Source organism: Neophocaena asiaeorientalis, unplaced genomic scaffold (assembly GCF_003031525.2).
Source record: "Neophocaena asiaeorientalis asiaeorientalis breed wild unplaced genomic scaffold, Neophocaena_asiaeorientalis_V1.1 scaffold476, whole genome shotgun sequence".
Classification (NCBI taxonomy): domain Eukaryota; kingdom Metazoa; phylum Chordata; class Mammalia; order Artiodactyla; family Phocoenidae; genus Neophocaena; species Neophocaena asiaeorientalis.
This window is the reverse complement of record NW_020172178.1, coordinates 6,062,396-6,086,262: the sequence shown is the minus strand read 5'-3', so window position 1 is coordinate 6,086,262 and position 23,867 is coordinate 6,062,396. Positions and strand designations below refer to the sequence as shown.

The 23,867-nt window shown below is 46.5% G+C and overlaps 1 protein-coding gene across 2 annotated transcripts in view; it reads right to left on the bottom strand.

The window, feature by feature from the left end:
• EML1 (EMAP like 1) overlaps positions 1-23,867 on the bottom strand; it is an 85,087-nt gene that overhangs the window by 22,861 nt on the left and 38,359 nt on the right. Inside the window, exons 4-16 of one of the 2 annotated variants that reach the window (XM_024758862.1) lie at positions 20,431-20,459; positions 16,947-17,076; positions 16,218-16,367; positions 15,378-15,447; positions 13,567-13,677; positions 12,614-12,709; positions 10,933-11,067; positions 10,106-10,205; positions 8,424-8,578; positions 7,853-7,885; positions 6,100-6,225; positions 5,716-5,847; positions 2,811-2,878 (exon numbers count right to left, since the gene is read on the bottom strand). In XM_024758862.1, the coding sequence (XP_024614630.1) occupies positions 2,811-2,878; positions 5,716-5,847; positions 6,100-6,225; positions 7,853-7,885; positions 8,424-8,578; positions 10,106-10,205; positions 10,933-11,067; positions 12,614-12,709; positions 13,567-13,677; positions 15,378-15,447; positions 16,218-16,367; positions 16,947-17,076; positions 20,431-20,459 (1,335 nt within the window). The remainder of the gene's footprint in view (positions 1-2,810; positions 2,879-5,715; positions 5,848-6,099; positions 6,226-7,852; positions 7,886-8,423; positions 8,579-10,105; positions 10,206-10,932; positions 11,068-12,613; positions 12,710-13,566; positions 13,678-15,377; positions 15,448-16,217; positions 16,368-16,946; positions 17,077-20,430; positions 20,460-23,867) is intronic. The other variant, XM_024758866.1, reaches the window with a different exon arrangement.

Genomic DNA, 23,867 nt, shown 5'->3' with positions numbered 1-23,867 from the left:
GTTTAGCGAGAAAATGAAGTAAGACTACTACAGTCACAGCAAGGCTATTAAAAAAAATTAACCTAAGAGCTTAAAAATGCTCTGTATTTGCTTAATAAGAATTCTTATTCTCAGCTTTCATTTAAAGAAAATTTCCTACATATGAGCAGTTCCTAAAGATAGGAGCAGCAAACTGGGTACTATGGGAAATGATTCAGTTACTGATGCTATGGCAGGGTTCCCTGGTGTTTGAGTTTTGTCACTTACACATTAAAGGAGAGAAAGCCCTGGGCAGGGAAGATGAACCAACACCTACCTCCAGCCTGTGGCCAGAGGAAGCAGCAAAGGGGCCACTGCACACGCTCACCCAGAGACCTGGCCCAGGGCAAGGCAGGATGGGTACAGGAGGATGGGGCCGGGACAACCTCCAGGGCTGCTGCAAGCAGAGCTGGGCCAGCACCTGACCTTCTGTGATGCGGGTGTGCAACGAGCTGGGTGAAAGAAATGACCCAGAGAATGGCAGAAGGGCGAGTAGAGGACTGGCCTTTGAATTTAGCCTCTCTGGGCTCGGTTTCCCCAACTGTAAAATGGGAATAAAGGCCCAGAATGACTTTGCAGGCCCAGCGTCCAATCGGTCAAATTATAATGGACACGGAAGTGCTCCGAATCATCTAATCAGGACACGGTACTAGGTCAATGTTTGTTAAATGGCGGGAAGATTGAACTCTCCTGCCCACGTGTTCTCAAGTAGTGGCAGTGAGTGGGACCCCAGTGTTTTCAGGGATGAAAAGGAATGTGGACTCCCTGCTGCTGCCGTTTCAAACCTTGATGACACACATCCATCAGCGTGTCCATCGAGCCAGAGTCACCATCCACTCAGGGCCCTAATCGGCACCACTCAAGGGGACTGGCTGACCCCTGACATCTGGATTTGGCATCTCAGCTTTGCTTCCTTGCATCTTTAACAACCATTTACCTTTAATGTGCGCTATTTAACTTTTTAAAAAAAATATAAATTTAATTAATTTATTTTTGGCTGCCTGGGGTCTTCGTTGCTGCATGTGGGCTTTCTCTAGTTGCGGCGAGCGGGGGCTACTCTTCATTGCAGTGCGCAGGCTTCTCGTTGCGGTGGCTTCTCTTGTTGCAGAGCACGGGCTCTAGGCGTGCGGGCTTCAGTAGTTGCGGCGCGCGGGCTCAGTAGTTGTGGCTCGCGGGCTCTAGAGCGCAGGCTCAGTAGTTGTGGCGCACGGACTTAGTTGCTCCGCCGCACGTGGGATCTTCCCGGACCAGGGCTCGAACCCGTGTCCCCTGCATTGGCAGGCGGATTCTTAACCACTGCGCCACCAGGGAAGTCCCTGTGCTATTTAACCTTAACAGAGGTCAGAATAGAAGAAGCAGAGAGACCGGGTTGTCCGGGCTGTGCCTCTGAAACATCATGTTACACTGCCTCATCGAGAGCTAAGCCTGGTACCAGGACCAGGGGTGGGGGAGGCATAAACAGAGGGGAAGGATTAGGTTGCATGTTCCATCTCTCTTCCTCCTACAGGGCACTGTCTGTGATTCTGAGCAGCTGGCACTGTCCCATACCCTGTCCTGCCACACGGACTCAGCACGTAGCTGACGGCAGTAACTGGTTGGCAGCCGTTCATCAGAGCCTGCCGAGTTGGAAGCTTCATTGTCTCTAGGAGAGGTCAAAGGAGTGTGTGTGAGTGTGTGTGTGTGTGTGTGTGTGTGTGTGCAAACATTTCCCAGAAGGATTCTGTTGGATACAAGGTGCCCAACTCTTAAGATGTTGCCACCTATGACTTATAAATGGTTACTCTTTCTTTATACATACTCTAAGTTCCTAGCAACAGAATCTAAGTGGTATTCTTTTTTTTGAAGCATAGTTGCTGTACAATATTTTATAAGTTACAAGCGTACAATGTAGTGGTTCACGATTTTTAAAGCTTACACTCCATTTATAGTTATTATAAAATATTGGCTGTATTCCCCATGGTGTACAATACATCCTTGTAGCTTACTGTATACCCAATAGTTTGCACCTCTTACTCCCCTACCCCCGTGCTGCCCCTCCCCACTTCCCTCTCCGTAAGTGGTACGCTCTTTAGAGAGGAGATCACCAATGGTATATGAATTAAGCTATAATACGCGTAGATACTATGACGAACGATAGAAAAGTATAATCGAATCTTATGAAACAGTGATATAATAATAACCACCGAAATCGCCTGCCAGGCGACCCCAGGAGCTGCTTCATCCATTGTCTCCCTCAGTCATCAGCGTACGGCCAGGCAGATATATCGTCACAATTTACAGAGGAAGAAACAAACTCAGAGAGGTCATGTAACTGGCTCAGAGACACACTGCGGCTAAATGGTGAAGCTGGGATTCAAGCGCAGAGCTAGTGCCTCGCATATCAGAGACGCTTTGGCAAATAAGTATTGGCTGAATCCAACATGAGGCTCAGGATCTGGGCAGTTTCTCTAAGTCTGACAGGGCAGCAAGAAAAAGCATTTAAAATTCGCAGTGCTTTGAAATGCTTTGTTGCCCCATTCCAAAGCTGAGAAGCCCCACAATCCTGTGTGTGTGGAGCTGGGGCCTCTTCTGGGAGAGGGGTCCACAGCTTCCCTCGGCTTTTCCCGAAGTCCAAAACGTGAAGGGCCACTGCCTCAGGTTTCACTTTCGAGTTCGGACTTAATTCCCGGCAAGTCATTAGGAGCTCAGAGAGGCAGCCAAGAGCTACCCTGTGCCTGTCGCTGGGGAAACACAGACAACAAGCCTCTTTCCCAGGAACTTTGAAAGCACAAGCCATGCTGACATGCACTTACCTCCCAGTCAGTGTTCCGACTGCAACCACAGACCCTGAAGGATGAAAACCAGAAGACTGAGCTGGATCCTAAAACATTGTAAAGGAAGTGTAAATTGATGGCCAGACACAGTGCGATCACATAAAACACACACAAGCACAGCTGTAATCCCTTAGGGCTACGTGGCCCCAGTTAAAAAATCTCTGTTCTCTCCAGAGAGGAAAACATTTTCCTACTTTAATGAAGGTCATGTCTCAATAATACTAAATTTTTATCCTCTTATAATTTTTCTCTTTCCGTCTTATATCCTTTCACAGCTACAGTAATCGGATGACAGACCAACAAAGACACGCTCTTCCTCCGGGTCTTGGAAGTTCCTTCAGTTGACCCCCATGCTGAGTGGGAAGCCTGCGCTCCGTCTGTCTGGAATTACGACCCCTGCACCCAATGCCATCAGGTCGATACTGGGTAAACGCCCCCCACTGGGTGCAAGACACCATGGTAGCCCTAGACGGACCTCAAGATGAGCAGGGCACATTCCGGGTTTGGCTCTAGTGGGACACGTACGTGTTTGTTCCTAACAAGGTGGAAGGAGACTGATGAGAGAGCTAAAAGGAGCTGGAGAGGGAGCATTAGGTGAAGTGAGACGGGGAAGCTGGGCCGAGGCACGCCGGTGCCGGAAGCCTTTGACTAGGGCCTTCCGGTATAGGTGAAGGCGGACGTGGACACACCAATATTTTTTTTTGGATCGAGTGTTAAGGGGACAAAAATATGGTCAAGGAGGTAGAAGCAACACAGTTTGGGGCATGTTTGAGGAATGGCAGGTAGAGTCAGTGGGTTTACAGGGTGGGGAACGGGAAAGCATATGGAGGATGCTAGTAATGTGGGCTGCACTGCCACGTCAAGGGCTGTGATTACCAGGAAAAACACAGTGAGAATAACTGTTTCCTTTCACTAAAAAGAACGACGTGATCAAATCTATGTCTTAGATCACTTGGTAGGAGTGCTCAGGACGAACTGAAGTGAGAAGAGATTAATCACAGGAAGACCAAGAAAACAGGAGCCCTGGAAATGGAAAGAGGCACAGAGGTACCACTGGAGAACCCGAAAAAAAAGAGAGAGACCAGAGAGAAACTCTTCAGGGACTGATGACGTTATTGCGATGCTTTTCCGAAGCGGGAGCTGTGATTAAGCTCAGGGCCTCCACCGACACACAGAGGGAAATATGTGCACCTGAGGCTTTACTGCCTAATTGATTTGAGGCTCATAACATTTTTGAGATGAAGACACTTGAGTGTTTCTGTCTAGTGGCCAGTGGGTAAAGAAGCTACGGAACTGCAGATCTTTCTGGGCTCCAGTTTGGCGCCCGTGCCCTGATGCCAGGCTGGTGATGGAGTAACCGGCATTGCTTTCGGCCAGACTGCCGTGTAGACCGAGGCCGCAGGGAAGGCTGCTCTCCTGGACCATCACTGTCCCTGCTGCATCAGTGGCTGTCAGCTCTGCACCAGCCCTTCATGTATTCGCCATTCCATCTGATCCTCCAAGCCCTCACCAGGGGACGGTCACGACATGGGACGCCACTTCCTGTAGCTATGCCCTGCCACCTGGGCCACTCCCGTTCTGCCCTCTGGTGGCGGTGTCACCCCCAGTGACCAGCCAGCTCCAGTCTCTTACAGACCTTCTCCAAAAGCAAAGGGCAGGGGCTTCCCTGGTGGTGCAGTGGTTAAGAATCCGCCTGCCAATGTAGGGGACATGGGTTCGAGCCCTGGTCCGGGAAGATCCCACATGTCACAGAACAACTAAGCCCGTGTGCCACAACTACTGAGCCTGCGAGCCACAACTACTGAGCCCGTGTGCCACAACTACTGAAGCCCGTGCGCCTAGAGCCCGTGCTCTGCAACAAGAGAAGCCACCGCAATGAGAAACCCATGCACCACAACGAAGAGTAGCCCCCGCTTGCCGCAACTGGAGAAAGCCAGCGTGCAGCAACGAAGACCCAACGCAGCCAAAATTAAATAAATAAATAAATTTATTTATTAAAATAAGCGAAGGGCAGGAGGGCCAAAACACGGACCCAGCACATCAGGAAATGCTGGCAACTCTGCGGGGGCCGAAAGGAGGACGTGTGGGGTCTACAGAGGGGCAACCCCTTGCCTGGGGCTGGATGTGTCATTAAGGGCATAAGTAAGACGGGAGGTGTATTTCACTCACTACAGTAGGATGTGGCAGGAGACCCTGACTTTGGGAGTCAGACTGAGCTGGGGGTGAACACTGGCTCCATCATGGATTCAGGGACCTTGGTGAGCTATTGACTTACCTAAGCTTCAATTTCCTAATCAATAAAATCAGGGTAAAAAACTTCAACCTGCAAGGCTGCTGCAAGGATTAAGGATAATACATGTACAATGCGTGGTATGCAAACAGCGCTCGATAAGTGCAGACACTGCTGTGTGGTATGTAGGGAAAGGATACTTCAGCACTCTGATGTACAACTGGAGTTCCGTTTGCAAAGGTCACAGACATGCTGACTTTAAACTTTACCACCAGACTCAAAGCGCAGAGATAAATTAAACTGTACGCTGTTAGAATAGTTAATAAATCCTCATTCAAAAGGTACTCTGTAAATAGAATGCAGGTTCATAACGAGGGTTTTTCAGCCTTTAAGCCAGAAGAGATTGCACTTGGGAAACCCAGCAACCAACTCGGAAAGGCTCACTTGCTGTCCAAAAATGCAACAGCAAACTTCCGAATTACACAGATGAGACCACTTGAGGCAATGTTTAAAGCAGTGCAATTTGAAGGAGATAAAGTAAGTGACATTTGCTTTGGGACGAATTTATATCACTATTAATCTCATGCAAAAAAAAAATCAACATGTTCCAGATGAATTTTTATAAGAAAGATGGAATATAACATGCATGTCTACCTCTATTATTTTGTTCCAGACAGGCCGGTGACCAACAGCGTCCCACAGGGTGGCGTGCCTGTCATGTCCACAGGTCAAGAACTGAGGTTTTGAGGCATGGATGGCCAGTCCCCAGAGCTCATCAGTGTGACCCTGCAAAGAACCGAGACAAACAGAAGCTCTCTGAAATATTACAGCCAACACCCAGGAGCCCTGCGGGACCATGAACCATGGCTTACTGCACACTCTGGAATTTCTCCCATCTGTTTTTCTTCCTCGCTGACTGAAGCCGAGGAAGGTGATGTTAGTATAAAACAGGAAAAATCTCCTCTTTGTAACTCTGTCTTATGCTCTACTATTGCACAAAATGAACGTGTTTGGTGGGCTGGCTGAGCTGGCGCGTACCTGAGTGATGGGTGTGAAGTCTCCGGACAGTGTGCCCTGTAGAACAAAGTTTCTGGTGGTGCCTATCAAGATCACATCGCCTTTCCCCTCAGCCACTGTCCGTATGGGACCAAACTGTTCTGGAATCTGCATTGAAAAGATTTCAAATGTCATTAAATTCTTAGCTCCATCATTCAAAATACTTGTTTATTTATCATGATGACAGCTCCTATCACAATGACATACACACACGCATGTGCTATGGAGAGAGAGAAAGTACTTGAGTGAATGATCCCAAATCTTACATTTAAACTCCAAACATTTAATATACCTAAAAAAAAATCAGCAATAGTAAGGTTTCTTTTTCTTTTTTATACATTTATTTATTTTTGGTTGCATTGGGTCTTCATTGCTGCGCACGGGCTTTCTCTAGTTGAGGTGAGCGAGGGCTACTCTTTGTTGCAGTGCGCGGCCTTCTCATTGAAGTGGCTTCTCTTGCTGTGGAGCACGGGCTCTAGGTGCGCGGGCTTCACTAGTTGTGGCTCACGAGCTCAGCAGTTGTGGCTCATGGGCTCTAGAGCGCAGGCTCAGTAGTTGTGGCGCACGGGCTTAGTTGCTCTGCAGCATGTGGGATCTGCCCGGACCAGGGCTCGAACCCACGTCCCCTGCATTGGCAGGTGGATTCTTAACCACTGCGCCACCAGGGAAGCCCAGTAAGGTTGTTTAAAAAACAAAGAATAAAACATTTTTGTCTTGACAAAATATAAAAATAAGAAATACAACTGAGTAGTTTACTCTTGTTATGACTTCTGATAGCAGAACCAGGTAAAATTTGGAAAGTAAAGAATATGTAATCTGCTGTAGTAAGAGTTCCTAAACATTTTTTATAACTTAAAAGGATAAATCCTTTGGCGACTTCATTTAGTTTTGAAATCCACTTCTCATGTTGGCAAACATATACGATTATCTAAGTGTTAATAAAAATAATTTCAAAATACACCAGCCAAGAACAATTTGCTACGATAAAATAAACAGAGGTTCTTGCACTTTATAAAAAGAACAGAAAATCGCAGTGAAAGCCTGGGGTGGACTCCAGGCACTGCGGTTCTGGGACGGTGAGGTGCAGCCTGTTCTCATACAAACTGTCTACTTCCAGCGCGCTTTGTTAGCACAGACTGGAGAAAAGTGGATAACGATCCATGCTAATGAAGAGGACTTACAGGTACTTAAAAATGATGAGTATCTTCTATAAAACTAGGTGAGACTTTGGAGTATTTGTTACGACTACAATGTAACTTGGGTTCATCAAATGCTGGTCAAATCTTATTATAAAAAAATGCTACTGCAATCAAAGTCTCCATGAAAGGAAAGTGATTTCAAAAACGCAGAAATCAGTTCTGCGGTATGCGGGTCTCTCGCTGCTGTGGCCTCTCCCGTTGCGGAGCACAGGCTCCGGACACGCAGGCTCAGCGGCCACGGCTCATGGGCCCAGCCGCTCTGCGGCATGTGGGATCCTCCCGGACCGGGGCACGAACCGGTGTCCCCTGCATCGGCAGGCGGACTCTCAACCACTGCGCCACCAGGGAAGCCCAGGCCTTCCTTTATGAAGAGCAGGAATCAACAAAACCAAATTCTCATACTGTCAGAGCACCATGCCACGCTGCTCTCTGATGTAACTGTGCTGTGTTCATCTCACTTAGAAGTTGGAAAAGTTCTACAAGGTGTCCATGCTATGCTAGAGAGGAAGAAACTCAACCTTCGGATTGATGCCGACCTTGATATCTGTCTGCTCATAATTTCCCAGGGCCTGGGGGAGAGAAAATTCAGTGAGTGTGTACAAGGAATATTGAATTTCTTGCCTCCGGCTCCTGTTGGAGTCCAGGTCTGCTAACCAGGTAATAAGGAGGTGAAAGAGATGCCAAAAGGGGTCAGAGCTCTAGAGATGGTGTTGGCACTCAGCCACGCACAACGTAAATACTCAGCAAACACTAGTTCAAAGTGAAAATGTCTCCAAAGTAACACGATGGGAATTAAAGTGAAAAGAGAAGAAACGTTTTAACGATTAATCAAAACGTGGATAAATGTTCCCTTGGAAAAGTGAGATTGGGTCTTTGATAAAAATATTCTAGATGTGAAACGTGACCACCTCACAGTTTATAAACCTAATTCCCTTTTAGTACTTAAACTGCCTTCGTGAGTTTAGTAAAATACTACCCCGTTTAGGAAAATTTTATCTAAACAATTCTCAAAACGGTAAGCTGAAGATTTCAAACTAACAAGGAAACTGGTCAGTGTAACAGTTTAACGTTCAAAACGAATGTCAATAGCATGACTTGCTGTCTTACCTCGGTTTTATGAAGTTTCTGGTAGTTTCCATCCCAAGAAATGAGCTTCCGGTCTTTCCCTCCTCCTGACACCAGCGTGCCGTCCCTCAACATACAAAGTGCAAAAATACCGCCCTCGTGGGCCCCTTGAACTGCGTAGCTTATTCGATTCGTACCTAAACACAGCAAGACCAAGCTGAGGACATCGTCAAAGGCTCACCTCTGCCCATCTCATTTCATTTTTGTTTTAAAATGCGATACTGTCGGTTAGAACATCATTGCAGTGTGACTCTATCAAGGAACCACTTTCTAGAAGTTCCCAGAGCACCAGACAAGCATGAACTGAATTACTTTATAATTAAGGAAAACAGGGAGGGGGGGGTTGGGGGGAGGGACAGACTGGGAGTTTGGGAATAGCAGATACAAACTATTATATACAGGATGGGTAAACAACAAGGTCCTACTGTATAGCACAGGGAACTATATTCAATATCCTGTGATAAACCATAATGGAAAAGAATATGAAAAAGGATATATATGTATAACTGAATCTCCTTGCTGTACGGCAGAAATTAACACGTTGTAAATCAACTATACTTCAATAAAATAAACTAAGAAAAAAATAATTAAGGACAACATGCTAACACGAAGCATAGTGTGTGAAGAGTACAGCCAGACTACATGTGGCTGAGAAATGAGCTGTGTGTCTCTGGACAAGTGACTTAACTGCTCTGTCTCAGTTTCCCCCTTGGTGTAATGGGGCTACTGCTTATCCTACGGGATTGTTCTAAGCGTGGAATGAACTGATGTATACATAGAGTCCATGGCACCCAGAGTAGCAGGGATACTACAAAGGTCACCATATTACTCTGAAATTACACTGACGGGTCTGTTTTCACCTTCATCCCCAACTCAAATACTAAGATCCTTGAGGACAGGGATAGTGCATTTTCCCTTTTTTCCTGGCACATGGTAAGCACTCATAAGTGCTCACTGAAGAACTTCCCTGGTGGTCCAGTGGGTTAAGACGCCGAGCTCCCAATGCAGGGGGCCCGGGTTTGATCCCTGGTCGGGCAACTAGATCCTGCATGCCGCAACTAAGAAGTCCGCATGCCGCATCTAAGACCCAGTGCAGCCAAAATAAATAATAAGTAAATAAATAAAGAAATAATTTAAAGTAAATAAATAAATGCTCATTGAACTTGACCAAATAAATGTTTCTGAGTAAGGAGACCTCCTTACCACGCTGTTTGCCCACTGACAGCGGGGATGCCCACCTGACTCATATGTATGCTCAGCATCCAGCATGCTGCCTCAGACAGTACTCAGTCAATGTCTGCCAGGCACTATGTGGACCAGAGAAGTTAAATTCTGTAGAGCTAAATAAACAGTCTTTGATGATTTCATCATTATAAGTTGTTATCAGATCTCCTAAATAAGCTATTAGCTCCATTATAATGTCTTGGGCTTAAAGAGCCTTTTAGAGCGACAGAAGTCCACAGCTTACTAGTCTCATTTTCCTCAGTCCCAGTGTTTTGGTTCCAAGTTACACCCGCACACATGCACGTATGTACCTATGAACCTTGGAATCGAATAGTAAACCTGGAAATGATATTAACAGACAATTCTTACAGGAGCCACGTTTGGCTTCATACTTATAACATCACCCAGAAATGTCTGCTTTGGGAGGAATCACGTGTTACCTTTTCCCCATACCAGGATGTTGCCACTTGAATCTCCGGTGATGGTGTCACCATTTTCAGAAAATGTCACACAGAGGACAAACTTTGGCTTTTCTTGCTTCTGAAGAATATTTTAAAAGAATACGTATATACAATCAAGACATCCTTTTGTTTGTAGTAATACCATCTAGAAGCACAGTCACCCCAAGCTGGACAGTGTCAGCTTCTGCTACCACACTGTGTACCTTTCATTCTTATCCACCATTATGTAACTTATGCCCTGAGATTATCTGGTCTAAAATAAAGAGATTTCTGCTACTTATCAGGTTGAAGGCAGTTCGAGCAGAGGAGGGTGTTGGAGAGGCTAAGGGGCCGTGTTGCCGTGACTACGGCCTGAAGGATGGGCCTGGCATCCTCTAGCTCAGCCTCTGGGCCCACAGGGCAGCAGGTGCCCTCCTGGTGCTCTCACAAGGCCCACAGATGCTGGACTAAATGGCACAGAGACTGCCCATCGCTCTCTGCAGAGTCCCACTGGGGTCTCCTGGGCGCCTTCTTCCTTGCTCTTTGCAGCCAGCAGGCCTCAGCGAGGGCCCAGCCCCTGGGCATCCTTTCCTGGTGCTTCTGCCTGTGTTGACCCTTCCTTCTCAGCATCACCAGTGTTATCCATGAGACACGAGGGGCTCCCCAACTCTGCCAGGGATCTCCAGGAACAGTCTGTATCACGACACCCCCGCATTTGCCAATTAAAACAAATTCTAGCACTGGGATGCCTCGAAGCTTCCTTAAAAGCTAGGTGACCGCAAGTACCATCGGTGAAAAATAAAACGACAGATGCAATTTCACTTTACCTCGAATAACCCTTGCTTCTTAATAAGGGAGCTTCCTTCTAGTGTCCAAAAGTAGAGATGGGACTTTCCACAGGTAACAATTATATTCGTGTCCGTGGGGTGGAAATCCGCAGCAAATACAGCTTCATTAGAACACTTGGTGCAAAACAGGAGAATCAAATGTCTCAAGTCTCTTAAGACACTTAAGAAAATAAATACAATCTGAACCACAAATAAATAATTCATCAAGGTAAGCACTAGGCCTCTTGGTATTTTCTCCCACTGAATTCGTCTTTTGGAATCACTGAACTTGTGTCTGTGCGTGCTGACCCCTCTCCTCCTCGTCTGTCTCCCCCACTGCACTGAGCCCTGAGGATGGGGCCACGAGGTCATCCTTCCGTATGGGGACTCACAGGAACTGGGACACAGCAGGCACACAGTGAGCTCTGGCTGAAGGGGTGGCCGGGGAATTAAGAATTGCAGGTTCATCGCCATTGAGTGATTGGAAGGGCCCCGGCGTCTGGATCGTATTCGGCTCCATCGCTCCTGGCCCACTTCGGCTGCCCTGCTTGTCTGGGGAGTCCCTCCTGATACGGATCCCCAGGACTCTGCTGGTGGTTTGCCGACCAAGCCTGGAATCCAGTAGAGGATCTGGCTCTTTGGGTACCACTTCACCACCCTCACCCTGCTATCTTGATTTCCACGACTTGCACCCTGGTCCCATGAATCGGACCCTGATGGCTCTTTGTGCTTGATAATTCAGTTATACATTCTTAAACCCGGACAATAACTTGCTCTGACTGCTTCCAACCCGGCGACATGGCAAGAACTTAAATACTTGAGCAGACTATTAGAAGGCATAGCTACAGCATAAAAATAGTTATTTAATGCCTTATTAGAACACAGGGTCTGCATCCCACACACAAACAAGAGAGAAAGTTATGTAAGTGGGGTGATCCAATGGTGCTCCTAATGTTAGGTAGGTAAAGTGATCCAGTGGTGATGCTAATCTTAGGTAAGTCAGGTGGTCCAGTGGTGATGCTAATCTTAGGTAAGTCAGGTGATCTATGGTTAATGGATGCCAGGGTGAGAAATCGGAAGTCAGTTCTATAAAAATAGGTCCAACCATGGTTTTAACAGGAGGAAAGCATAAGAAAGCTCAAGGAAGGTACACTGACATAAGGAAAGTCCAGTGGGTCCCACAGCAGAAAGAGCCCCGCTGGGAGGACCCCATTCCGGAGTCCACTCAGCTCGGGACAAGCCCCGTGCTGGCTGTGCCGCCCTCCTCGTGCCCCTGCTCCCTGCCTGGCCCTCCCGCTGGGCAGCAGGCACATCTCACTTGTCACCATCGCGCCAGTGTCTCCTCGGCACGTGTGTGCAAAGGGGACACTCGGCATTTGTGGATGATGGAGAGAACGCGAGCAAATGAGCGACGGAGCGAATTAAAAGGGTGGTGACTGTAAAACGAGGAAGGAAAACCCTTACAGACGCTGTGATGAGAAGAAGAAACCCTACCAGGCCTTGGGAATGGGGGGAGGGGTGGGGGCCCAAGGGCTTCTCGGTGAAGGGGTCCTGCCTAGGGGCCGTGGCGGGGACGGAGCCCACAGCCCACCGAGACACAGAAAGCTGGCCAGGGGCCAGCAGGGGAAGGCTCCACATGGGAAAAGGACAGCATAGCCCAACATGAGGCTTGGAGAGAGACCTTGACATCCGCCAGCCTCTCTTCCTTCTGCCAGTCCCACACAGACAGCACGTGGTCATTGGAGTCATCCACGGCACAGAGGTTGCTTCCTCCATTCTGGAAAAAAAAAAAAAAGGGGTTCACAGGAAGACTACATTTGAGAATAAACTAGGTTGAGAGTGATTAAAAAGGAACATAATTTTATTTTTAATAAAGAGTCCGCTACATCTTCATTAAAGAATATTTACCCACCACCGTCGAGACCCACTTATGACTCGGGCACACAGACAGTGGGAGCAGGGGGATGTGGGGTGACAAGGGACAGGAGCGGGAGGGAGGGGTCGGGGGGTGCGCTTCACCACTGGTTCTGTTAGAACCAGCCTCCTAGGGGCCGCAGAGCCCCCGCCCTGGAGGAGAAGGCATCTGCGGCTCCAGGGCACAGGTCTGCGCTGAGCGATGACCAGGTTACCGCAAGGCCGTACAAGGGGAGGGGGCACTGGGGGTGAGGCACGCGGTGTATTGATGTGAACGCATGCATGTTTCTGAACTGGCTGAACAAGTGCTTTAAAGGGTGGCTCTGTTGAACGAGCATATCCTGAGGAAGCTGGGAGACCACGGGGTCCATCCTGCCCCTGCTTATGGCCAGGCAGCGAGCCAGGCCGGCTGGGGACCGCACAGACAGGCAGGGGAAATTCAAGGCCAGAGCAGGCAAGACTGCTCCAGGAGCCTGAAGACACTGTGGCTGCAGGGCCTCTTCTCGCCACCGTGGAAACGTCTGATTGGGAGCGTGTGTCGCCGAGGCGGCGCGTGCGACCTCTGAATGAGGGGACCTGGGATGCGGGAGGTTTCAGAGTCCAAATCTGTACATACACCTGGGCAGTTACGGGCGTGTTAACTCTCTCCCTCTTCAGCCTTGAGCTGATTCTCTCCTCCCTGTGGACAGAGGCTGCAATACCCACAGGGCTCGTACTTACGGATTTTGAGAATGCGATACAGGTGACGGCTCGGTCAAAAAACCCGATTCCGATGACATGCAGCGTATTCAGCGTCACGGAATCCCAGATGCGCACGTTTGGGGGCAACTGCTGCTTGGAAAACAACGCAGAGTCACCCACCGTGCCGCGTCTACACGTTTATCTTTACCTTGAAATTATGAGGATACTTTAACGTTGTCAAAAAAAAATATTTTTTAAATGCATTTGAGGACTCTGCCTTTTAAAATAAATAAAACATTCCCAATCTCTCCCAGAGGTCGTGGCTCTTGGGGCCAATTTAACTTTAGGAGAGCCCGTTATTGATAACTATACCACAGGAAGTGATATTCTCATTTGCATATCGAATGCGTCTGAGTTTTAAAAATGAAAAATGATGAAGAAAATGGAGTCTCATTTAAGGGTTTTCCTTGCAAAGTCTGTATTGTTACTAAGGATCAAACGTGGTTCAATTCATCATGATGGTTGCCACCAACGGTATTAAGAGCTTAACATCCTTGGGCCCCACAGGAAATTGACTGTATGCAAACGAAAATGTAGAATTGTTATGATTAGTTCAAAACCCTCTCAACTATGTTAATTTTTCTCTTCCTTAATAGAAGAAAGCATCACAGGATAACCAGCAGGTTTATCAAGAAAAGGACTAGCATTGTACCCCGTAGATGGGTGAAGTAGGTTCTAGGTTGGACCTGTCTCTAAGTAGCTGGGCGTCCTCAGACAGTCCCTCGGCCTCTCCAGACTCCTCCACTTGTAAATGCAAAGGGATGGTTCGGATAGCTATGACATTTTCTCTGGCTCTAAGGTTCTGATTCAATTTCAAGGCCAGAAACTGAAATACACAGTTAATCCACTAGAGGGGAGGAACAAATGATTTACTACTAATTTCAAATAACTTTTAAAGATCATTTAACAGTTAAAAAAAAGAAAAAGAAGATGAAGACCCTGTTCCCTCTGTGTTTACAGAATAGCAGTCTGATTTCCACTGTTCCTGTTACCTCCTTTCCAGTATAGGATTTTAATGGAAAATAGCATAAATATTTAAAATTTGATGTTATTAAAATATTTTCTGAAAAATGGTAGCACTCATGATAAAAATGGAAGAACTTAATGTAATTAGTTTCAGATCATACATTGTGCATGGATACACAATGCTATACAAAAATGGACATCAGAAAAGTTACAAGAAGTTTTGGATAAGACATGACAATGACCACAGATTGTGGTAAATAAGTACGTGGAAGCCAGTTTTGAGTTGTCCTATTTGTCAAGTTCTACTAGCTCCTTCTCTGATTCCTTAAAATACAAACTGAAGTCTTGCTGAAGTGCTTACAAAATTTGTGCTAAAATCCTCCCAGCAGCCCTTATAGATTACACCCAGACACAAATTCCATGGGTTGAAGTCATGATTACAGGGAATTCATGGCAGAGGGTGTCTTAAATTCACTGAAGAGGCAACGTGCCCCAAATTCAAATGATTATTTATTATGATTTTAACTTTGCTTATTAAATGTGTACTTAACATTTTAATGTTTATCATGTGTGTAAATAAGTGACTTCAGAGTTAATGGATTCTTAGGCAAGAACGATGCTATTTAAAAATTAGCTGAAACTAAGGTGAGCTCAAGGGGTTTGTAAAGTCAGCGTAAGAACTTTAATTTGCAATAAAAAATTCAAATGAGGGATTAAGAAGTACTCAGACATTTTATATCTAGGCAGGCTCATGCGTCAGCAAAATTTTCAGAAAATTATTTTGTGTTACCAGTTCATTACAAAAATATTAAAATATAACTCACTTTTCCATCCTTAGATGTGCCTGCAACTTGTCCTGTGGCTATCGTGATCCTATCAGGATGAACTGCAAGGCTAAAAAGAGATATTTAAAAAACATCTACCCTTTAAAGGTAAGCTTCACTCTTCCCTTGATCAAATATAATCTGGTTAAAAATGTAAAAGTAAGATATACACAGTGCCTGACTTCTTACAGTCATGATAAATTCTCTAAGCACCTCATTTCATTTCATCTTAATTCCTTTATCTATAGAGAATTTTCAAATTCAAAGAAAAAGCACCCTCTGCTTGGGAAATACCATTTCAATCTCAGAACCACTTCATTACTATACAATCTTTATTAAGAAGTCATTTGAGTATTATCAAATAGCAAAAGCATCATCTTTTTCCAACAGCATTTTAATAACTGACCAGGGAGTCAGGATAAATAGAAATACATAAATCCATCTATTCATCCATCATCTTTTCCACATACATAAAATCGCTACCAAAGGTATAAATGAATTATAGGAATAGCAGACCCAGACATACACATGAGGCAAAACATTTTTATTAAAAAATAAAGACCCAAATTAGAAGCCGTTAGCACGAGAAGGCCTCCAGATAGGGGTCTGTTAGAGCTATTTGTTTAGGTAACATGGTTGGTTAAGATGATGTGTTATAAGGATAGAAAACTAAAAAGGTGTCTTAGAGAGTAGGCTACCCAGAACACAAAGAAGAGTTTTCCCCAAAGATCCTCTTTTCTCAGATCCCTTTCTTTCTCTTTAGTTACATCCCATCACTGAACCCTTTCTGCCAATGCTCTTCCCACAGGTGTCAGAGGAATCCCAGTTTTGAGGACTCACCACTTCACGTCATCATTATGGCCCGTGTAATGCCTCTGAAGCTGCTCCTCCACATTGTACAGCACGACCACGGATGCGATGAAATACACAGTCTCGCCCGTTGGAAGCAAGTACAGGTTGTTACGACAGTCTCGACCCCTGTACCCATAGCTTCGTGTACGTCAAGACAAAATAAAAAATATGTTTTTCAAAAGTAAAAAATAAAGTAAAATAAAATAAAAACCCAACTCTTTCACGTGCTCTATTTTCTTGTCTTTCATTTTTTTCTTCTTGGAAGCTCGTTCACGTTCCCAAATCTCATACCGTGAAGGCTCCAGCAGCTTTATTTCAAGAACGCTAGTCATACGGCTGACTCAGATTTTTGTGGCTTAGATTTTGTGGGAGCTTTTTCGTTTTCTTTTTTGTAAAGGGTATTATACCTGTGCTACATGTCCATTTAATATAAGCCATATACTGTATTTCCTTCATTTAGTACTGGGTTCATCCTCATGTTCCTTCTTTAATTAGTCGGTGTTAACTTGAAGTTAGGCCCCAAGGTTGGCCAAGTCCCTACTTGGCTGAGGGGGCAATGCTAGTCTTTCCTTCCAGGGTACCCCTCTTTCTTTCTTTGGGTTTAAAAACTTTGTGCCAGCACGGTTTAGTTACATGATTTTCTACAGCTGAATTTCGATAAAAGCATTCATCGACTGATTACTTCGTGTTAAGGCTTAATCAATGAATAAAGGATACACCCATTCCAGCTTAAGTCTCTTCGTTGGTAGTTCTACTTTTGCTTCCAAACTGTAAGAATCCACTTGATCTTTGGGCATGTGCATGGTAACAGGGCGTCCACGAAGAAACATTTTTACATATCCTTCTTCTATGAAAAGAACAAAGAGGTCAGTAGGATACCTCAGTGCCCAGCGTACCTGAGAAAAGGTTATATTTTCTCTAGCCTTTCAATGGGAAAGCGGAAACTTTGCCCTTTATGTCATTCCTGGTTAAAGTCCTAGGGAAAACTACCTAAAACACAAACGGTTTGAAACAAAATTTGTCATCTTGTTTGCCTTTGACATTCTGCTTACTTAAGTAATGTAAGAAATTGTAAAAGGCAGGAAAGAACTGGATTCCAACAATTATTTTCCAGGAGAGATTTTAGTGCTTACGTTTCATCATCAGGAGGGGGAAAAATGCCACCCCCCAAAAAAAATTACAACTAACACAAGAAATCCACTTAAATTCTTTATTGAGTTCAACGTATATACAATTTCAGTATCAAAATTCATAAAATATCTTTCAATATTTAAATTGGTGTGTTATAGCGTAATGTAAAAATGTGTCTTTATGTATCTTTTACACTGGACACTTCTTTCAAGTGTAAAGAACACAAAATCAGCAGGAGTACATGCTAGGATGCATGCAAGAGGAAAATGCTCAAAGAAAAGCTAGAAATAGAAAACCAGAGAACAAAAGACCCATTAGAGAGAGAAACTGGGAAATGAACCTTTCTTAAACAAACACTTTTAATAACAAAATAACTTATGGTGTTTTGATAAATTATAGGGATGAAAGTAAAACCCAATAACATATTGACAAGGGACCACTCCTGGACTTCTAAAAAGTAAACGACTTCGGGTTTTCTGGCTACAGTTTTCAGGATATAATGAGACCAAAGAAAACGTCTTGTGAGCTCTTGATGAATTCTGTTCTAATTCAGAACTCACTGCATTCTGATGCTTCACTGCAGATCAAAGGACTGGGTCTTAATGGCATTTAAATTGGGCAGTTGGTACCACGGATATCTGTACATCACTCGACAGAAAAATCCTCCGCAGAGAGGAAATTGCTGAGGAAGTCATAAAGTAATTATAGTGTCGTAAGTACCACATTACAAACTAATTTACAAATTAGTTTTGTAAGTCTTATTCCTAAGGATTTGCAAACAATGCCACATGCAACATTGCCTGGAAGTTGAGAGGCCGTCCCACTTTCATGTTATGGTGTGAGTAAAATTCAGGTCATAAATGCATGCATGTGATACACTCTTCACTCCTGCATACAGCGTGCTAGTTGCTCTGTTCTGTGATCCGCCTCCCCAGCTCCGCCGGGACTAGCCCATCTGAGGCCCACGGCACTGCAGGCTTTCTTATCAACCCCCCTCACCGCCCCCCCAGGTCATCTTAGATACTGCTGCCAAACCTGTCAAGGCCCACAATGGATTCAGAATCCTTCTCCCACTCTCTTACCTGCTGGACCCAAAGCTCTAACTGCCCTGCCCCGCTATTCCCGTACATGACCTCACTGGCCACAGCTACCCCCCACCCCGTGGAACCTTCTCTCTCTCTGCCACCTGCACACCACTCCGTGCCTCTACCCATACTCGCCTCAGCTGACCTCTTCCCTTCCTTAATCCCTCACCCAAGTCTCAGCTCATCAGACAGTGTGGCTACCTCAACTGCAGACCCTAAAAGCACCCAGCAGACCGACAGAACGGGGACAAGGAGGGGTGGGTGTGACAGCTTAAGTGACAAGCGATTCCGTTAATTCTCTTTGTAAGGGGAATCACGGAATGCAGATTCAGAATAAAGGGAATATAATGCCATCCCACAGCACACACAAGAAGCCTAGTATGGCTGTATATGATCAACGTAAGTGAAACATCTACTTGAGTATATGGTTGTTATGTGCTGGTAAAGTCCTTACGATGGAGGTTTGCTCACTGGGCAGTTCTACATCACTGGACGGGGCGAAAAAGCGCTGGAGTTAGCCTTGGCACTGTTTTGTACTGGTAAGTCAGACATTCTACAACTAAAATAAAAAACGCAGCAAGGGAAAGCAATGTTGTTTTTTGGGGTTTTTTTGGGTTTTGGGGGGTTTTTTTCAGGCATATTAGGATAACAGCACACACCCACCAAACCCAAAGGTGCTAGAGGGAGCGGCCAGCAGCAGTGCAGGTTTCAAACAGTGGGGCATCCAGGGGTTGCCCTATAGCTCTCTTAAGGTGCATACAGATTTTCAAAAGAGTTCCTATAATCAGCCAATAATCAATCAAGATCCAATTTATAGCTACTCATTAAAACCCACCCAAGTAAATGCTCAGGAATGCTTTTAACTTCCAACGAAATCAAAGTAAGTGGTTTGCATCACAAAAACATTTTCATACAAGGAGACTATCTGTTGGCCTGTATGAAAAGAGTTTCTGCAGCCTGGGTCACAGCTTTGCTCAGAGAGCTATGAGGTTTCAGAAATGCCGCCTACCTTTGCAGTGTGTCACCCGGCGTTTCCCTTGTGATTTCGGAGACAGAGACAGAAGTGCTGGGTAAAGAGACGATGGGGCACTGCAAGAGTGACTGGCCTGCCCGGGAGCACTCCCGAGCCCTCAGGCCGAGAGGCTCCCGGCCCCCTGCTAGAAAAACCTGGACACATTTCGGGGATTCTGACAAGTGCACTCCAGACCTAGCTCTGCAGGCTTAGGGCGATTACATTTTCAGTGAGTAATTTCATGCTTCTTGGAAACGACATGAATACTGAAGCACATGCGGATAAATAGGAAAGTCCGACTTTCATGTTTCAACTGTGCACTTAAGGGGAACAAAAACCCTGGAAAATTAAATGAATGTATTTAACCCGTTGTGCACTTGTCAATGATTTTGCGTTTTTAAACACACTTTCAAATAAGGTTACTATTCTCAAAATAGCAGCTCCCTTATTATAAAATGTGTTAGAAAAGACATATAGAAAGATATATATGAACTATTAGTTTGCAGTTTAGGAAATCAAAGGCAGAAAAAGAAAAAAAAAGTTGCTTTTAGACAAAGTGATAACTGGATGCATCAGAAACTTTCCCCTCCAGAGAAATGTAAATGTTGATGATGGGGGGGGGGAGCCCCATTAGTAAGGAAGAGATAACAAAGGCAACAGGAGTCTTCTAACCTAGAACTTTTGTTTCAGTATAATGGCATCTCACTCTTCCTCCTTATTGATGTATCTTGAATCGGTTTAAAGGGGGTGAGTAAAGGGTTTAGTCTTTATGACCATTTTCTGGGTGGTCTCTGTATGACGCGAGCCATCAGACCCCCAGGTACAGGCTGACAGTGAGCGCTCAGCCCCCAGTCCTGCCACACGGACCCCCATGTTCTGCCCGTCCCAGCTGCCCCTGAATAACTACTTCTTATCGCCCCTCAAGTCCTGAGGTGACTGAGGGGCGCCCGCACCAACATTCAATCAGCCTTACCTGCGCTGAAGACCGGCTCCTTGGGTTTGCTGTGGAGATAAAACCAAACCAGTTTGTAAAGGGAGGCTGGGGGTGGTGGTTAGTCTCATTCACAGAAGACCCCACACCCCACTAGCTGCCGCAGTTTGTCACACGGATGCTGTTAAAAAGAAAAACAAAACCATGTAACTGCAAAGAGGAGGAACGTAAGCAAAGGTGTCCAAAACCAGGTGCCAGAGACGACAATCCCGACTTTGTCACCAAAGATGTGCTTTTTATGAGAGCAGATAAAGGTTTGGAGACGGAAAACATGTGGTTCATCACGACGGGAACAGCCCTGCCTAAATGTGTAGAAAGGTTTGTTTTCCTTCTCCACGCTCTTCTGGCAGATTATCTGAAGAACTTACTTAAAACTAGCAAACTCCTGTCACAGGGGCTTTGGGGAGAGAGCTTTTAGCGCCCAGCTCCCAGCAGGGATGGGTACGGGGTGGGCGGGGGGAAGATGAAGGGGTGGGAGAAAGGAGGGAAGAATAAGGAATGTCAGGGTGTGGCCACATCCTGGGACATGTGGGGATCCCCACTGTGGGCCTTGGCCAGGCCGAGACCCCCCATGACTGCACCTGGGAAACCAGAACCCCACCGTGTTCAAGTTCACACCACCAGGGACTGAGGTCATCCCTAGGGGCAATCCTCCCACAGGAAGAGCCTGCATGGGGAGTCCCCCCAAGTGCAGGAGGGCACAGCCCTCCCCGTGACAACCTGACAGCCGCCTGTGGGAAGACTGTCACCTCGTGCCAGACAAGGGAAGGGACTCCCAAGCACGGCAGGAAGTGCGTCCCGTTCAAACACAGAGCCAGTGCTTGAAGCCAAGCCTGTGAGACTCCGACGTCCATGCCGTCTTCCAAGGTACCCCCACCCCACCAGAGTACCAACCACTTTAAGATGTGGAAAAGACACAGTAAATAAACGAAACCCGCCCCAACGAGGGCTGGGAGAACTGTCAGCCTGCAGAGGCGCCTACATTTTTTGTGCATACATGCTGAAAAACACATACTGGAGCAGATACGGTCCTAATGTTACTTTTCTCCTTCATTTTAAACTTGAAATACATTGAGAAACACCACCAGTAAAAACTACCTCTAATCCCATGATGTAATAAATGATATTATTTATTAACGGCCTTGATTTTCAGATAATTTTATGAGTAGATGGCGGGAAACTCTTTACTGATGCTTTAAGAGTGGTTTACTCTGTTTCAAGTAGGTGGATCTGCTACGGGCTGAGATTTCTGCATGCGAACCGCTGGTCACTGAAAATAGTACTCTGCAGGCCCCGCACACCTTTTAACACAAAAGCCTAACTTCCATCAGCCCTGAAGGCCCACAGCAACCTCTGTGGACCCCGACATTTTTCCGATCTCATCCTCCTGTCTCTCCCCTCAGTCACAGACTTCCAGACACTCTGTCCCTGCTGTCCCGAGACTGGGCCAGCAGCTCCCAAGCCCGGTGTGGACCCCAGCTTCCCACCGCCCTGGAGAGCGCACGGCCGGGCGTGTACTCAGAGGCACCCAGAGAGGCCTTCTTCGATGCTCCACTCTGCGGCCTCCTCGGTCCTGCTCACCACGCCCCGCCTGGCTTTATCTGTATTAATCTCTCTCCCCAGAAGCGCAGGAGGGCAGAGATCTTTGTTCACGACCGCGTCCCGGGGCCTGTAACAGTCTTCAGCTGCTGCCTGGAAGCTGGTAAGGTCTGGAGCCCTCCCTGCCTCTGATCCCAGCTGGCCCCGTGGGTGTGCGTCTGGCCAGGGGGCTGGGGGCTGTCCCAGCGGCCCTGCTGCCCCCCACCTACCCCAAGGTAGCCGGTACTTCCTGGCGCCTGGCACCTCTCGCTGTCCTCCCGGTCAGTCCTCAGCCTTTACTGCGCCATCACGGCATGTAGCCCCTCCAGGGCCCCCTCTCAGCATCTTCGTCCCTCCTTCGGGGTGGGACCCACACAAGGCCCGGTGTGGAGCATCCCTCCCGGTCCGTAGGCTGGGCCCTTGGCAGGTGCCATGCCTGGGCTCAGAAAGGGTGTCTTCAGAACTCCTGTCCTGCTCCCAGGCTCTGTCACAAGCTCACCGAAGGTCTGTGGAAAAGGGGTGCGTGTGTGTGAAGGTTCCCCTTGTGCCTGGGGCTCCCGAGAGTTCTACACCACTCGGCCTCTCAGGATTCTACAAGCTGTCAGCTCCTTTCTTCTTACAACCATTCCTCCTCTTCCTGCAGCTCTGCCAAAGATCACGGTGGCCAGGGCAGTCCCTCCTAAGAGGAGCTTGTCACTTTTGGGGCTGGAGTTCGTCATATCACTCGGTGACCTCGGCTCCACGGTGGGCTCACCTGGCTTGTTCTCGTCGTTGGCGGGAGTGACACTCTTGTGATTTTCTAAGCAGAAGCGTAAGTCTTCACTGCAACTTTTATATCTTATTAGATTCATAGGCAGGGCAAGGACACAAGAGGAGAAGCTAAAACAGAAGACTACAAAGCAAACCTACTGGTTAGGTAAGCCAGGCGGGGAATCAGAAGACAGGAATGTTATTTTTCCATCATGACTTTGATCACAAAAGCAGAAAGATGCCAAGTCCATGAAACAGACATAAGCAATCTGGAACCCTCCCTAGAGATAGAAGAGAGCAATTACAGATTATGTTCCTCTTAGAAAGAGAACATCCATAGGGGAATCTGAACTTCAAATATAGGGAAGCCAGTGGAATTCTGATGTTGAAGCACCATAAGAAGATGGATGAAAGATCCGTTAAAAGACCAGAAAAAGGTAGCTGAGTGTTAACAGCTAAAGGTCACTGAGAGGTACCAGGTACTGAAGTTCTCATAGTTCTTTACACCTTGCTCTAAACTATGCATTACCTTTCGGGTATACAGGTATTGTATTTAGAAAACATACTATCGCTAGGCTTCGTTATTTTAGAAAGTTCAATTTTTATAGAAAAATATACTATACTTACTTTAGAACCCACGATTCCTGCCCACATACCACCCTCCTGAAAGGCAAAAAGCCTGGGAAAAGGTACTATTCCAACTCACACATGCACGTCTTATAAATACAAACCTATAAAATGACAATAAATCTTCCCAACTATTGATAGAAGGGCAAACCCACAGAACATGTGATGACGATGATCCAAAGTTAAAGATGCTGTGGCCCCAGGTCAAAATCAGTTAATGGCAGCCGTGCGCCAATCACCCGTCCGATCTTGAACTCGCCATCGATAGAGCTGAGAGTGGGCCCTTCAGACCCAGCACGCTGGAAACACGCTCGGGCTGTGAACTCACTTGGAACGGGAGATGACTGCCTCTCAAGGTGTGGTGTAATTTGTCCCTGGGCACCCATTCCTTAAATGGGCTAAATGGAAAACTGAAGTGGGGGACTTGGCACTGCCTCTGCCACCAGGGTGTGGTTCCTGGGGGC